Genomic DNA, 13,198 nt, shown 5'->3' on the forward strand with positions numbered 1-13,198 from the left:
TCTATTTCTCCATGTCTTCCCATCTTTCACTCTTACTTCCTCTCAACTTTGTCCTCAATCAGGGCAATAGAGGGAAAGGAGATCTACACTGGGATCTTCTCTCCAGCTTACATACAACGCTAACAAAGATGTTACCTATGCACATAAAGACCTCTTTAGCAGATTCCTTCCAAGACTGGGGAAACAAAATATATCTACTGTTAATACATACTTTATCAGACAATATAAACTGGGAAATCATCCAGTTCCTCTCTTTGCCTCAGCTACTAGGAATACCAGAGCCAAATTTTATAACTAGCCATAGTAGCTGTCTTGGGTTTAATTTTTCTGAGGGCTACAGTCAAACCAAATCCCACAGTGGCTTGGTCACTAATGACATCACTCCAAACTAAGGCCAGCAGGTCAAGTGGAACTCACATTATCCATCTGAAAAACAAACAAACAAAGGTCTCATTAGGCAGGAATTCCAGCCCTTTCACAACCCTAATGAAAGCTGTTATGCAAGACTCTACCCAGAGCTCTCCCCCCAACAATGACCTGCTTTTCTGTCAGTGACATTTTACTCCATCATGGAAATTCTGGAAAAGGGTGAAGCTTGGCTTCTTAGGGGAGGAAAAGGGAACCAATTTTGATTGTGTCAACTATGTGCCAGAAACAATAACAAGTACTAACACAGGATCTTCTTTTAGTCTACCCTTTATTAAATATCATTGTTCCCATTTAACAAATGAAAAAAACTAAAGCTTGAGTGTGAGAAGGTGACTTGGTCTAGATTACATATTCCTTGGGGAGAAAGCCAGGATTTAAAACCAAGTCTGTGAGAAGAGACAAATGGTGAAGAGGACAGGAGAAAGAAAGAAGCGATAACTGTTGGAGACTCCCAAGCTTGGCCACATGCCCCACGTCTCCCATGTCCCCCATGTCCCCATGTCCCGGAGGCCCACCTACCCTGAAGAGATAGAAGCCAATGGAGAGGTGGGGCTTCCGGTTGCGGTGCCTGTGCCTGGGCTTCTGGAGCAAAGACACCAGCACACTGCAGGGCTTCAGGGACCTCTGGCCCTGCTCAGGCCTCCAGACTGACAGCAGGAACTGAGGGTTCTTCCAAAAAATGTCTGGGGCAGAACACAACAAGATGAGAACAGCCCCTGTCTCCCTTTCCATCTCCTCACCAAGCCCCCTAGAGGTGCCAGTCACCTCTGCAGGACTCACACCTTGAGCTCTATCTGGATAGAGTTGGGCCCTTTGACCACTCTGCTCCCTGCTCTTGCTCATCCACCTCAGGTTCTTCTGCAGACACACTGACTCTTAGTCCAAACATCAAACCCCATAACATCTGCTGCCTGAATAAGTGACTGTGTTAACTCACTAAGAAGAACATACCCATAATCCCAGAACTTTTTTTGAGAGAGAGATTTTTGCTATAGGGGGCATGTGCTCACTGGAGAGACAGAGAGAGACAGAGAGGCAGAAAGCAAGAAATCACTCCTCAGGAGGGATGGCCATGCTGCAATCCCTTCTCCTCCATTTTCCTCTTGGGATCTTAGCACACACGCACATGTACCAGGCATGAGTTTAAGTCACAGGTCAGAATCCCAGAGCTATCAATAGGATGAAACCTTAGCATTAGGACAGCTTAAAGCTTTAGTGGAAAGATAGTTCCGGCCCTCAGGGGAGATACTGAAGAAGGAGAAGTTACCTTGCCTGCTGAGATTACACCCCCAGGTCTTTACTTCCACAGAGATGGCTCAGAATCTCCATGATTGAGGGACAGACACAGACACCAAACCTGTCCATCTTGAGCATTTAGATATGATGGCTCCTATAGCCATCATAGGGAATCTCTGGATTTGGGTCCTGGATGGGGAGGGCCTGATACTATGATCCAATTGCTATTTCAATCCCACCTGATAGGGGTGATTACTTTAGGTCACTAGTGGCTTGACTTAGAGAAATGTTCAACCACTCTTTCACTGTGCTTGCGTACCCTTGGCTCCTGGTGCAGACTGGGAAAAGATAGCCTCTGAAAAGATGTGAGCCACAAAGGCTGACAGCTTGACTGAGAAGATTCTTCCTCTGTGCAAATTAGGAGCAAAGGTACTTTTCCCTGGGAATACAGCCCAGGCCCAGAACACACAGCTGGAGAGCAGACCATTTCCCTTCAACCAGATGCTGGTGCAGGTTGCAGATCAATCACACCACGACTCACAGGGACTCCACCACACCCTACTCAGAGCACCCTGGCTTCTGTGCACATGCTTACCTCGAGGTGACTGCAGTCTGCCACCTGCAGTGTACCCCTTCTCCCATCGGCCCTCCTGCACAGTATATGTCCACTTCTGGCCCACCTCGTGGCTCAGCAAGCCTGGGGTCAGTTCACAGATGACCAGGAGCACAAAATGTGTTTTAAAGTCCTGCAGTGTCATCCTACAGAGAGAAAGAGGGAATAGCACAGAAAGAAGAATGAGATGGTGCCTAGTCATCAGGATCAATGGGACGGGGACACTAAACAGGGCACCCACCCAGCCCTCCTCCAGACCAAGATCCTTTCCTCCAAGCTCTTGTACAGAGCTGAGCTGGCCTTGAAGATGGGACCTGAGGGTGGGACTGCCCAGGTCAGTGTGAGGGTTGGTCATGGGGAGGCTGGCTACAAAATAGCCCCGCCCTCTGGCTACAAGTAGCTTCCTATGATAACTGCTGAGGACAAAATTCCCATTTGCAGATGGCAGCAATAACAGTTGAACTGAACCATTCATCTCTACTCAACTGATTTGTAAATGTTCAAGAAGAATTGCCCATATCAGTTCTAATCAGTTAACACTAAGAGTGAGAATGAACCACCCAGCAGAACAGCTAGGTCTCCTATCAGACATCTAGAAGCAGTGTCAACTCAGCATGTCCTGGTGTTCCTTCATTAAAAGAGGGAAGTAGCTTTGGAGTAGGTGGAAAGGGTGTTATTGTGCTCTGGAGGGCACAGATCAGGGGACTTATTTTAATATTTGGCAAGACCTTGTAGTCCATTTTTCTTCATTTCCTTTTCAGGACAGGAAAGGCAAAATCTTGGAGTTGAGTGTATGGACAAGAAAGCAGAATGGAAGCCTGAGAGGAGGAGGAGGCAGCCACATCTGAAGCCCTGCTCTGTGCACCAGCTGAGCTCCATACCAGCAGCCACTGCTCACATCAGAGAGACTGTGACCATTTATTTACAGGGGCTGTTTGTCTTGTTGGACTGTGAGCTCCAAAAGGAAATGTGTCTTATTAAGCTCTGCGCACGATATGCCTGCATACATGAGGCACCCAGCACATGTCTGCTGGACGGATGTTCAAGTGTAAGCCAGGGCATTTGTCCCAGGTCCCCGAGTCAAATACCAGAATTCCCCGTCATTTTCTATCCTCAGGAGCAGAATCTTCTCCTTAGGACTCAGCAACTCCCATGTACTTGAACTAAAAACAGAAAAGGGAAAAAGAAAATGTTTTCATGTGGAAATTAAAAGATGGTGGAGAACATGCTAGAAATTGTTTAGTAAATGTTAGAGTATCGATATTTATTATTAGTTCCATGTTGCTTTGTGGATAATTAAATCTTACTTCCTGTAATATGAAAGCAACATGTAACATTAATCAATCACTTAGCCAAGCACAGGGCTAGGTTCTAGACATACTTTATTTCATTTAAGACTAACACCAACTTTGAAAGACAAGGATATTTATCCCCATTTTAGAGATTAGGAAACTGAAGTTAAGGGAGATGAAGTCACTTGCTTGAAGTCACAATTCAACTAAATGTCAGAGTTAGCATTTGAGCCTGGTATTACTTTGACTTCCATTGGTGGCCATGAAGGAGTAAGACTGTCCTGTACCAAAAAATACCTAAAAATCAGATAAAATGTGAGAAACTATTTTCAGACATTGGACAGCAGGCAGCATAGGATTGTGATCCTGAGAGGAGGGAAACAATGAGGCAAGCTTTGACATTATCTAGATTTTCTTTTTGCAAGTGACTTCCTGGAGAATGGAGCAGGGAAGGGACTGCAGAAAGAACCTACCACTCTTGCTGAGTAGGGAAGGAAAAGTGTGAAGTTCAGGGAGACCAGAACAACTAGGATTTGCCAGGCAAAGTATCTAGAGGAGGAAGCTACACAAAGAAGGAGTCCCAGAAAATTTCAGGGATTCCCTTGAGTTCCTTTGGCTGAAATCTAACTCATACCTCCTAAAAATCAAACCCCACAGGACCGGACAATTCCCAGAGCTCACACAGGGTTGAGAATCATAGGAATTCCCTCCAGCCAGAATTAAAAGACCTTATTGAATACACGGTGACTTCACTAGAGATCCCAGGGCTCTACAACTTAGTAGGGGAGTCAAATTATCTCTGAAATAAAGGTTTCTTTTGACCTGTCCTAAAAATATGTAAAAACTTCAAAGTACCAAAAGAATCCCTGAACAATGTAACTACCAGCCAGAAAATTCCAACATTCCTTACAGAAATGCAATAAAATTGCAATGCTCAGAAACTAAAGTTTACAACTTCTAGCATCCAATAAAAAAAATTACTATCCATATGAAGAATGATCCATGACCAAGAATAGAAATAGTCAGTATAAACCTACCTAGAAATGAGAGAGATGATAAAAGTAGCAGATAAGCACCTTAAAATAGCTATTAGAAATATGCTCCATATTCTCAAGGACATAAAAGGAAATTTGGACATCACAAGGGGAAAAATGGAAGATTTTCTTCACACCATTATATACTCCAAACGATTATGCAGATACAGAGCTAAGTATTATAAACTGTTATAATGATAGAAAGAATGGCTTTATTTTTATTTTTACTTTTCAGATTGTTGCCATAGGGTACATGTACTTGCAAAAGAGAAAGAGAGAAAATCACCCCCTGGGGGGATGGCCGTGCCACAATCCCTTCTCCTCCATTCGTCTCTCAGGGTTTTGGGCATGCACACACACACACATACACGCACACACACAGCGTAATTTTCACACACAGGAAATTTTAAAGCCACCAGGTCCAGGACTCAAACCTAGGAGTTGGCCATGTGGAATCCAGCCTTTTTTTTTTTTTTTTAATACCATGTAGGAGGAAATAACCAGTCTCTCCTTTCATATATTCTTTTTAATTTTCTTGTTATACCTTCCCAAAACAGAGACATTCAACAGTAGTTAGAATGGCCATCTCCCAACACTTAAAAGAACTACAACACCTTAACCACCACTCACCTGCTGACCCAATAGGAAAAAAAGACTTTTGAAGCTCACCTTCCTTTCTACCTGGGCCCCACAGCAAGTCTATAATCCCTTTAGGGGTGCCTTTAGGCCAAAACAACCTAAATGTAGTCATCTAATCAAAATGCCCAGAGGTCACTAAAGGTATAGGATAGGAGCCAATCCAGATTTGCCTACCTTTGAATCAACAAGCTCAACAATGCACTGAGCCATTCCAGGGAAAAAACACTGGACTAGGACACCAGAGACCTTGGCTGAGCCATACTGTGTGACCTTAAACAATTAATTTAATCTAAATATCAGCATTTCCATTAGTAAAATGGGGATAAAAGTATCTATCTTGCAATAGCACTAGTTGATGAATTCAATGAGATAATAATTCTAAAGTCTTAGCATGGTGCAGATGAGCCCTCGATAAAGATTAGCTTTAATTATTATAATGAATGTGTGGCATATACACTGCTTTCTCTTTCATTATAGTATAAAGGTGAGGGATTGACCCTCAGAGTCAAAGCTTCCTGGTCCAGACAGAGACTAAAGGAAGTACATATTCAAATTTATGTACAGATGACAACCTTCACTCCCCCTGTTCTCAGCCCTCCCAGTCCCAGAAATTCACCTGTCACTCCAGTCTCCTTTCCATTCTACCTTGCCCCAGGGGTTCCGGAGTCTAACCAGATATTCAGGTCCATATTTGCAAGTGACCTAGACAAAATGAGAAGCAGTTTAGGAGGCTGGGCTGAGTGCAAGTATTCCAGACATCTGAGTGAGAGTCAAGCCTGCAGCTGAGAGTTTGCAGTGGAAAACAAAAGGTCCAAAAAGATTTGGAGAAGAAAGTTGTTCTGTGACTCATACTTACTAGCTGTGAGACCCAGGATAAATTACCTAACCTGTCTGTGTCTCACTTTCCTGATCTGTAGAATAAAGCAAATAATGACACCTATGGTAATGGATTGAATGGCGGACCCCCAAAGGATATGTTCACCTGGAATCTGTGAATGTGACCTTACTTTGAAAAAAAAGATCTTGCAAATGTAAAGAAGTTAATGATCTTGAAATGAGATCATCCTGGCTTAGAAGGAGTCCTAAATCCAAAAACACATGCTATTATAAGAGAAGAGACGGGGATAAGACATGGGTGGGAAGGTCACTGAAGACAGAGGCATAGATCCAAGTCAAGGAACATTTAGAACCAGAAAGTGGAAGAAGCAAAGACTTTGCTAGAAACTTCAGAGGGAATGTGGCCCTGCTGACACCGTGGTTTCATTCTTCTGGCCTTCAGAATTGTAAGAAAATAAATTCCTGTTGTTTTAAGCCACCTAGATTGTGGCAATTTATTGTGGCAACCCTAGAAAACTAATGCACCTACTCAATGGCAGCTTTATGAGATGGAGTGAGTTTCGATTTGTAACACAGAACAGTATTTAGCACATAGTAAGTGCTATATACACTTTGTTAAATAAATATGACAATAACGTAAAAGTTCTTGGCACAGAAGTATACTTGTTGGAGATCTAGAAGGAAGGAGAAATTAAACATAAATTGAATTCCAGAAATTTGAAATAGAGTTAAAGGAAATGAGAGGACTTAAAGGGACTTGGACTCTGTAGAGAATGTCAGGAATTCTTTAAGATTGAGCCTACTGATTTTTTTTTTACCTCTGTTCTGTGCTTATACTGCTCCCTCCACCAGAATGCCCTTCTCCCCTCAGACAAATCTACCATCCTTCATAGGAAAATCCTATGGCTGTCACCATTTCACCTTCTCTGTAAAGACTTTTCTGATTTCTCTCCCAAACTAACTAGGTGAATCTCTTCTCTCCTACCTTGAAACTCCTACAGCCTTTCATCTATACTTTCTTCTTTCAGTTTCTACTTTGCTTCTTTATCATTTTCAGATATGGTTTGTCTCTACACCTGACTAAAAGCTCTTTGTAGGCAGAGTCCTTGTCTGATCCATCCTCCTCTCAATGTTTAGTAGATAAATGGCAATTGGAGGGACTTAGGCGACTATTGCCAAGGAGTAAATGAGAGAGAAGCAGGAATTTGGGAGGGAAGACCCAGATATAAAGGCTATCATTGGCAGTCCAGAGTGAAGGGGAGGAAGTACCTCAAGAAAGGGTTGCAAGGCACAACAGGGCTCGTGGCCAACTGGCAGAAGGATGCCCCTTGAGAAAAGAATTAAAGATGGTGCATTGGGTTTAGCAAAGGCTAAATGCACCCCTTCATCCCAGGAGATAGGTGCAGAGGAATAGAACACCCACTTGCTTTGGGAGGCTCTATAATGCCCCAACAAAGACTTCACCCACCACTAAACTGGACACAGATACTAATGTCACCAAGATAAGCCAAGGCCTTGATGAGAAGTCCTGGGAGAGAAAGGGGAGGCTAAGAGGGAAATAAGGAGCCTAATTCAACCCACCTTCCAGATTCCTGTGAGAGTATAGGCATGCCCATTCACTAGTCCATTCTCCAGCACTCTTTGCTCCTATAGACACAAAAGAGAGGTCCTTGTCAATCTTCTGATGTGCACAACTTTTTTTGGAGTCAAGGAAGACATGTCTACCTAGAGCAGAGGTTTACCAAGAGAGAAGTTGAACAAAGTTATAATGTGATATGTTACGATTTTTAAAGCTCTTTGGCATCCATTGTCTCTCTCATTCAACACTTTCAATAACTCATTAGGACACTCTGCAGTGATTATAGCTTCTGTTTATTTTTTAAACTATTTTATACTTTTTAAAATTACATTTAATCACTGTCTATCTTTAAAGTGTACAAAATGTTTTTTCAGCATACAGTACATATCAATCCAGTCAAAGACATTACCATATACATTATCATCAGCAGATAATTTTTCATTCATATACCTGTCAAATGTTTTTTATTCCCCAATTTCCTCCCACCTAACCGTGTTACCTGAGATATTGCATGCCTCCATTTATTTTATAGAAGACAAAATCAAATTTAAAAATGCTAAGGAAGGGACCAGAACATGGCTGTTATATTGCTAGATTTCTACATGGTTGACCACAGTTGAGTCCTGGACTTGGAAACTTGAAATTCATGCTGGGCGTGCGTGCATCCATGCCCAAGATCCAGGGGAGAAGAATTGAGGAGAAGGGATAGCAGCATGGTCATCCCCACTAGGAGGTGATTTCTCACTTTTCCTCTCACTGTCTCTGTCTCTCTCTTTTTCTCTCTCCCCCTCCCACCCCCATGAGTGCATGTGCCCTAAGGCAAAACCTCTTAAAAAAATGCTAAGTCAGTGTGTAGTGACACAGATGGTCATTAGTGGAGACCTGAACCAAGGGCTTCCTATTCTGGTTTAGTGTTCCTGGTTTTTACTCAAATTGGATGTGTAAAGTGCCTTACAGGTAGGTAATACTTAGTTGTTAACTCCCAGAGCCAGATAGTGGTGCAGTGGTAACACAATGGAACCTACATGAGAGCCTCCTAGGTCTGCTTCCCAGGGCCTTTCTGTCCATGCCAGGTGTAGAGGTACATGCCCGTAATCTGGGCTGGCGAAGGCCGGGGGAGGATTGTGACATGAAGACCATGCTGTAGGTTTCTCTCTCTCAATCAATCAAATCAATCAATTCATATTTTAAAAAAAATAAAATAAAGTAACTGTTAGCTTCCTTCTCTGTATACCATCTTTATTCTCCTGCTGCCTTGCCTTCCTTGAGAACCCAGCCCAGCTACTATGGTTTGAACATCAAGACTCCAGGTGCAGGAGTTGGGTGGAGGTTCTGGGACCACACACAGGTGAGAGCAGTAGCTAGTGGATAAAGGGAGTGGGAATGTAGAGAACAGTGTGCCAATGCCTAGCCCTGTCTCACCTGAGGATGGGTTTGGCAGCCAATGAGGGTTCTTCTGTAGGTGGCTTGGGCAAGGAGATCCCAGAGATTGCTAGGGGCTTCTTCCAGGTTAATGGTCATTGTCACCCCTCCAGTGAAGTCCACAAGGGCATCAGATACCTGTCCAATCTGCAAGTCTTCATAGGAACCAGAAAGCCTGCCGAGAGAAAGAGTAGACATGAAAAAAGAAGGGAAGGGCATTTAGACTGTAGATGGGATGATCCCAATGAATGGTGAACCCTCTGCTTGGTTATTCTTTGAGCTTATGTTTGCTATTGCTTCCTTCATCCCAGGAGCAAAGTAAGTAAACGCTCAGCATTCCTGTCCCCCGCCCCCTAAATAACTCTATCTAATAAGGAAAGGCAAAATTCCTGAATGCTTGTTCAGATGGGGTGACTCCTATATAAAAGACCCTGAATATGTTGTCAATTCTGTGTTGACTAAGATGTGCCTCACTATCTCACTTCATAAATTTCACCCGATTCCACTTCCCTCAGTCAACATTGCAAGAGAGACAAAAAGCAGAGAAGGGAAGGGGAAGATTCCTGGTGGTTGTCTTACTTGGCATAGGCCTTTTCCAGAAGAGCTCCCCAGAACAAGTTCTTGTAGGTAGAGGAGACAAAGACCAGTTGGCCAGCCTCATTCACAGGCAGGCGATCGTCTACCACCACTGGAACCCATTTCCCAAAATGCCAGAACTAGAAGAAGAGAGTGACTGCTTGTGAGTAAGGACTGTCATGGAAGGAATTCAGTCCAGGAGGCAAAGATATAGTGCCTCCAAGAGCCCTCTCTCCTATGGCCCCTTTTCAGCTGAGACATCAGGACACTCACCCAAAACTGGAAGATGCCAGCATACTTCTCAGTGAAACTCTGATTCAGGGGAACGACCCGTTTCAGAATGTCCTGGTGTAAGGTCAGAGCTTGCAAAGCAGCCAAGAACCAGCAGTCTCCTAAATCAGACAGCACATGGCATCTGCATGAATCTATGTGTCTACATGAATGTACTGAAGATTTTTTTTCTTGTATGCAGGAAATGCTTGGCTTCAGTTATTGGGAGAGACTATCCTCTCTGGGCTTATAGGCTAGTTTAAGAGAACAGAATTATATATTGAGGAGGAGGATGGGGCAAAGCAGAGGGTAGAAAACATTGGCTGGAATCCAACCTTGATTCCAAAAGTAGTATATTCCTGGACCAGCTTTTAGCTTCCTGAATACCCCATCCTTGGAAATCTGGACACAACACAACCAACTTTTACTAAATCCTGCCTCTGTAGATTTATGTTCTTCTTGTAAAGCCTTACCCCTTTATGGCCTCATTTCCCTGTCTGTGAAATAGACATCACTATGCTTATGCTAACCTTTTTCTAGCCAATGATGGTTTCCATTTACTCTGGAAAAAAAATTGCATTGAGGACGTGATAATTAGACTTTATTCTGAGCAGTCTAATAACTGGTGATTGGAGAAGAATTTATTATAAAGACTAATATAGAATAAGCGTGTTTTCCCAAAACAAAATTTAGACTTGTCATTTGGTATTGAGGACTATCTGGGGGCTTAGGCAAAGTGAAGCACCTTCCACAACCTCCAAGGACCAGGTTTTATAAAATTCCCAGCAAAGAACAAAGCATCTCAAGGTAGAATTCAGGGTTTGCTGCTGAGTTACCCTTTGTAGCCAAGTTGGGCTCTCTGGATTCCTCTTTTTATCGCTCCACCTGCTCTTGTCCAGGTCAGGTTCTGAATACCCTGGTGTGTGTCTCTAGGCACTGTGCATACTTACCTACCACTCCCTGGCACAGATCCAGCCTTTTGGCCTGGGTAGAATAGAACTGGGGGTTGCTGTGCAGCTCCTGAGGGGACAGAAGAAACTGTCATTACTTCCTGGAGCTACAGTGACCATGTCTTCTCATATACCAAAACTGGACTTAACAGGACAAAGATGTAGAATACATGCGAAGTCAGGGATATACCATGAAATTCAGGACATGGATTCTGTCCACTGTCCTTCTTATTCCTTCTTACACCTCACCTAAGTCAGAGTCCTGTGCAGATATGAAGAAATAGCTCTCAAACCAAAAATAACTTTTCGTAGGATTTCTACTAAAAATGGAAGCATCTTTTAGAGGGAGTTTTCTCATTTTTCCTCAAGGTCTTTTCATTCTCTTTATTCTGCCTTTATTCCTCTTTCTCCCCCCAAGCCCTAATATAATGGGGTGTTTCATTTTGCTTTGTTTTGTTTTGTTTTGTTTTGTTTTGCTTTGTTTTTCATGCTGAGATAAGGACTGGGGAGGGGGAGTAAGAAGAAGATAGTCTCAGCTCTGGGGCAAGCATTTAATCCCTCAGTCTTTGCATGGACACAGGGTCCATTCCCCTAACATTCAGGTGTGGGACAGAGTCTCTTTCAGCAGTTGCCAAGATTTTTAGGGAGAAGTAGAGTCCTGGCTGCCATAGTTTAGAAGGCTCACTTAGGATTTTTGCACAAAGTAGGGCTTTCTGAGTCTAAGGCTATAGACATTGATGGTGATGGCTGAATGGGGAACAGAAAAAAAGAAGAATCTGTTACCCGGATTGACTTTACCCTGTTCAGTCACAGCATTTCTGAAATCTGGTGTATAATAAAGTTTGGGAGAGATAGATTACATTTGAACACATTAAGAAGTTGCCTTTTAAAGGAATTTTGATGCATTTTATAAAGTGAAGAATGCTTCTATAAAGTATTTAAACGCTTCCTTATTTTCATACTTCATGAACCTGATTTTGGAGAAAGGGGTTGGAGATTTGTTAAAATGGTCCTTTCCACCAAATGGTATTGGCTGTGACCCAGCATGCCTTGTCATTGATGAAGAGGTTAAACAGCAGCTTGATATTGCGGGGGGGTGGGGGGGGCACTATATAGCAGCTCTATGTATTTCTAGGCAGGACCTGAGAGAATTATATCTTACGCCCTCTCAGGATCACCCCTGGCTTTCTCCATCTGGAAAATGGAAATGTGTGAATTTACCCAATTTCCTTCTCAGGGAGATCCCTGGTGTGATAATGTGAAATATATACAAGGTACTTTAAAAGTTCATGGAAAGGTACCAGCAGTTGGCATAATGGTCACATTGCTGGACACCCATGTAGTCAACTGTGGTTCAAGTCCTGGACTCAGTGGTCTAAAACTTAAGCCAGGCATGTGTGTGTGTGCATGCCCAAAATCCTGAGAGGAGAATGGAGGAGAAGGGATTACAGTGTGACCATCCCCCCTGAGGGGGTGATTTCTCACTTTCTGTCTCTCTGTATCCATCTCTCCAGCAGCACACACACCCTATCTCAAAAATCTCTCTCTAAAAAAACAAACAAACAAACAAAAAAACACTTTCTTTTTTCTCCCCTATATATCTTAGTTTGGGTTTTCTAAAGCCCTGGTTGACATATTTTGTGTGTATTATTCAGAGGCCCTTTCCCAGGTCCTTACTGTGGGTCTCTTCCACTGCAGATGTGGTGGCAGTTTCTTGAGCAGGGGCCCACTGCCAATGGAGGACCGGGTGGCTGGGAAGCTGCTGTCCTCGAAGAGGGAGCCTTCCCTTAGGCACCTTTCACGCAGGGCCTCATAGTTTTGTTGGGGGAGCTGTGAAGAACCTTCTACTGCTTCCTTTCGTCCCAGCTTACATCTGCACCGGAAAGGTGTCAACAGAGGCATGACAGGAGGTGGATATAGTCCTTCCAATAGTGTCTGCTGCTCCTGAAATGGAAAGTTAGTATTTGCCATGCATATTGTACATATCCATTTCCCCCTTTTCCTTATTAACAGAATTCCAGTTTTAACCACTCAGCCATAAAATCAGATTTTTCTGCTACTTCTTGCAGGACAAGTTGGTCACACATGTAGTTCTTCCCAATGAGACAAAGGTAGAAGTCTACTAAGTAGGGCTTGTGGAAAGGCTATGACTCCCAAGGGAAAGGAACAGACTCAGCAGCCCTCACTTGTGACTTTCTCCTTTCCTCCTTGGCAGAAAGTAGTTGCAATGTCTGGAGATGAAGCCATTGTCTTGGGATCATTTGACCAAAATTCATACAGTAGAAGCCTGGATCTTGATGACTTCATAAATGACCTTGAGC

General features: G+C 43.3%; 1 protein-coding gene across 2 annotated transcripts in view; it reads right to left on the reverse strand.

The window, feature by feature from the left end:
* Positions 1-12,779, reverse strand: part of CAPN14 (calpain 14) — a 31,618-nt gene extending 18,839 nt beyond the window's left edge. Inside the window, exons 1-11 of one of the 2 annotated variants that reach the window (XM_006168528.1) lie at positions 12,555-12,779; positions 10,878-10,947; positions 9,931-10,049; positions 9,661-9,797; positions 9,082-9,256; positions 7,662-7,724; positions 5,860-5,945; positions 3,367-3,441; positions 2,261-2,424; positions 949-1,112; positions 418-426 (exon numbers count right to left, since the gene is read on the reverse strand). In XM_006168528.1, the coding sequence (XP_006168590.1) occupies positions 418-426; positions 949-1,112; positions 2,261-2,424; positions 3,367-3,441; positions 5,860-5,945; positions 7,662-7,724; positions 9,082-9,256; positions 9,661-9,797; positions 9,931-10,049; positions 10,878-10,947; positions 12,555-12,779 (1,287 nt within the window). Of the gene's footprint in view, positions 1-417; positions 427-948; positions 1,113-2,260; positions 2,425-3,366; positions 3,442-5,859; positions 5,946-7,661; positions 7,725-9,081; positions 9,257-9,660; positions 9,798-9,930; positions 10,050-10,877; positions 10,948-12,554 lie in introns of those variants that run through there. The other variant, XM_027768311.1, reaches the window with a different exon arrangement.
* Positions 12,780-13,198: the final 419 nt, after the last annotated feature.

The sequence above is a fragment of the Tupaia chinensis genome, unplaced genomic scaffold, assembly GCF_000334495.1.
Source record: "Tupaia chinensis unplaced genomic scaffold, TupChi_1.0 Scaffold145860_1, whole genome shotgun sequence".
Lineage (NCBI taxonomy): Eukaryota > Metazoa > Chordata > Mammalia > Scandentia > Tupaiidae > Tupaia > Tupaia belangeri.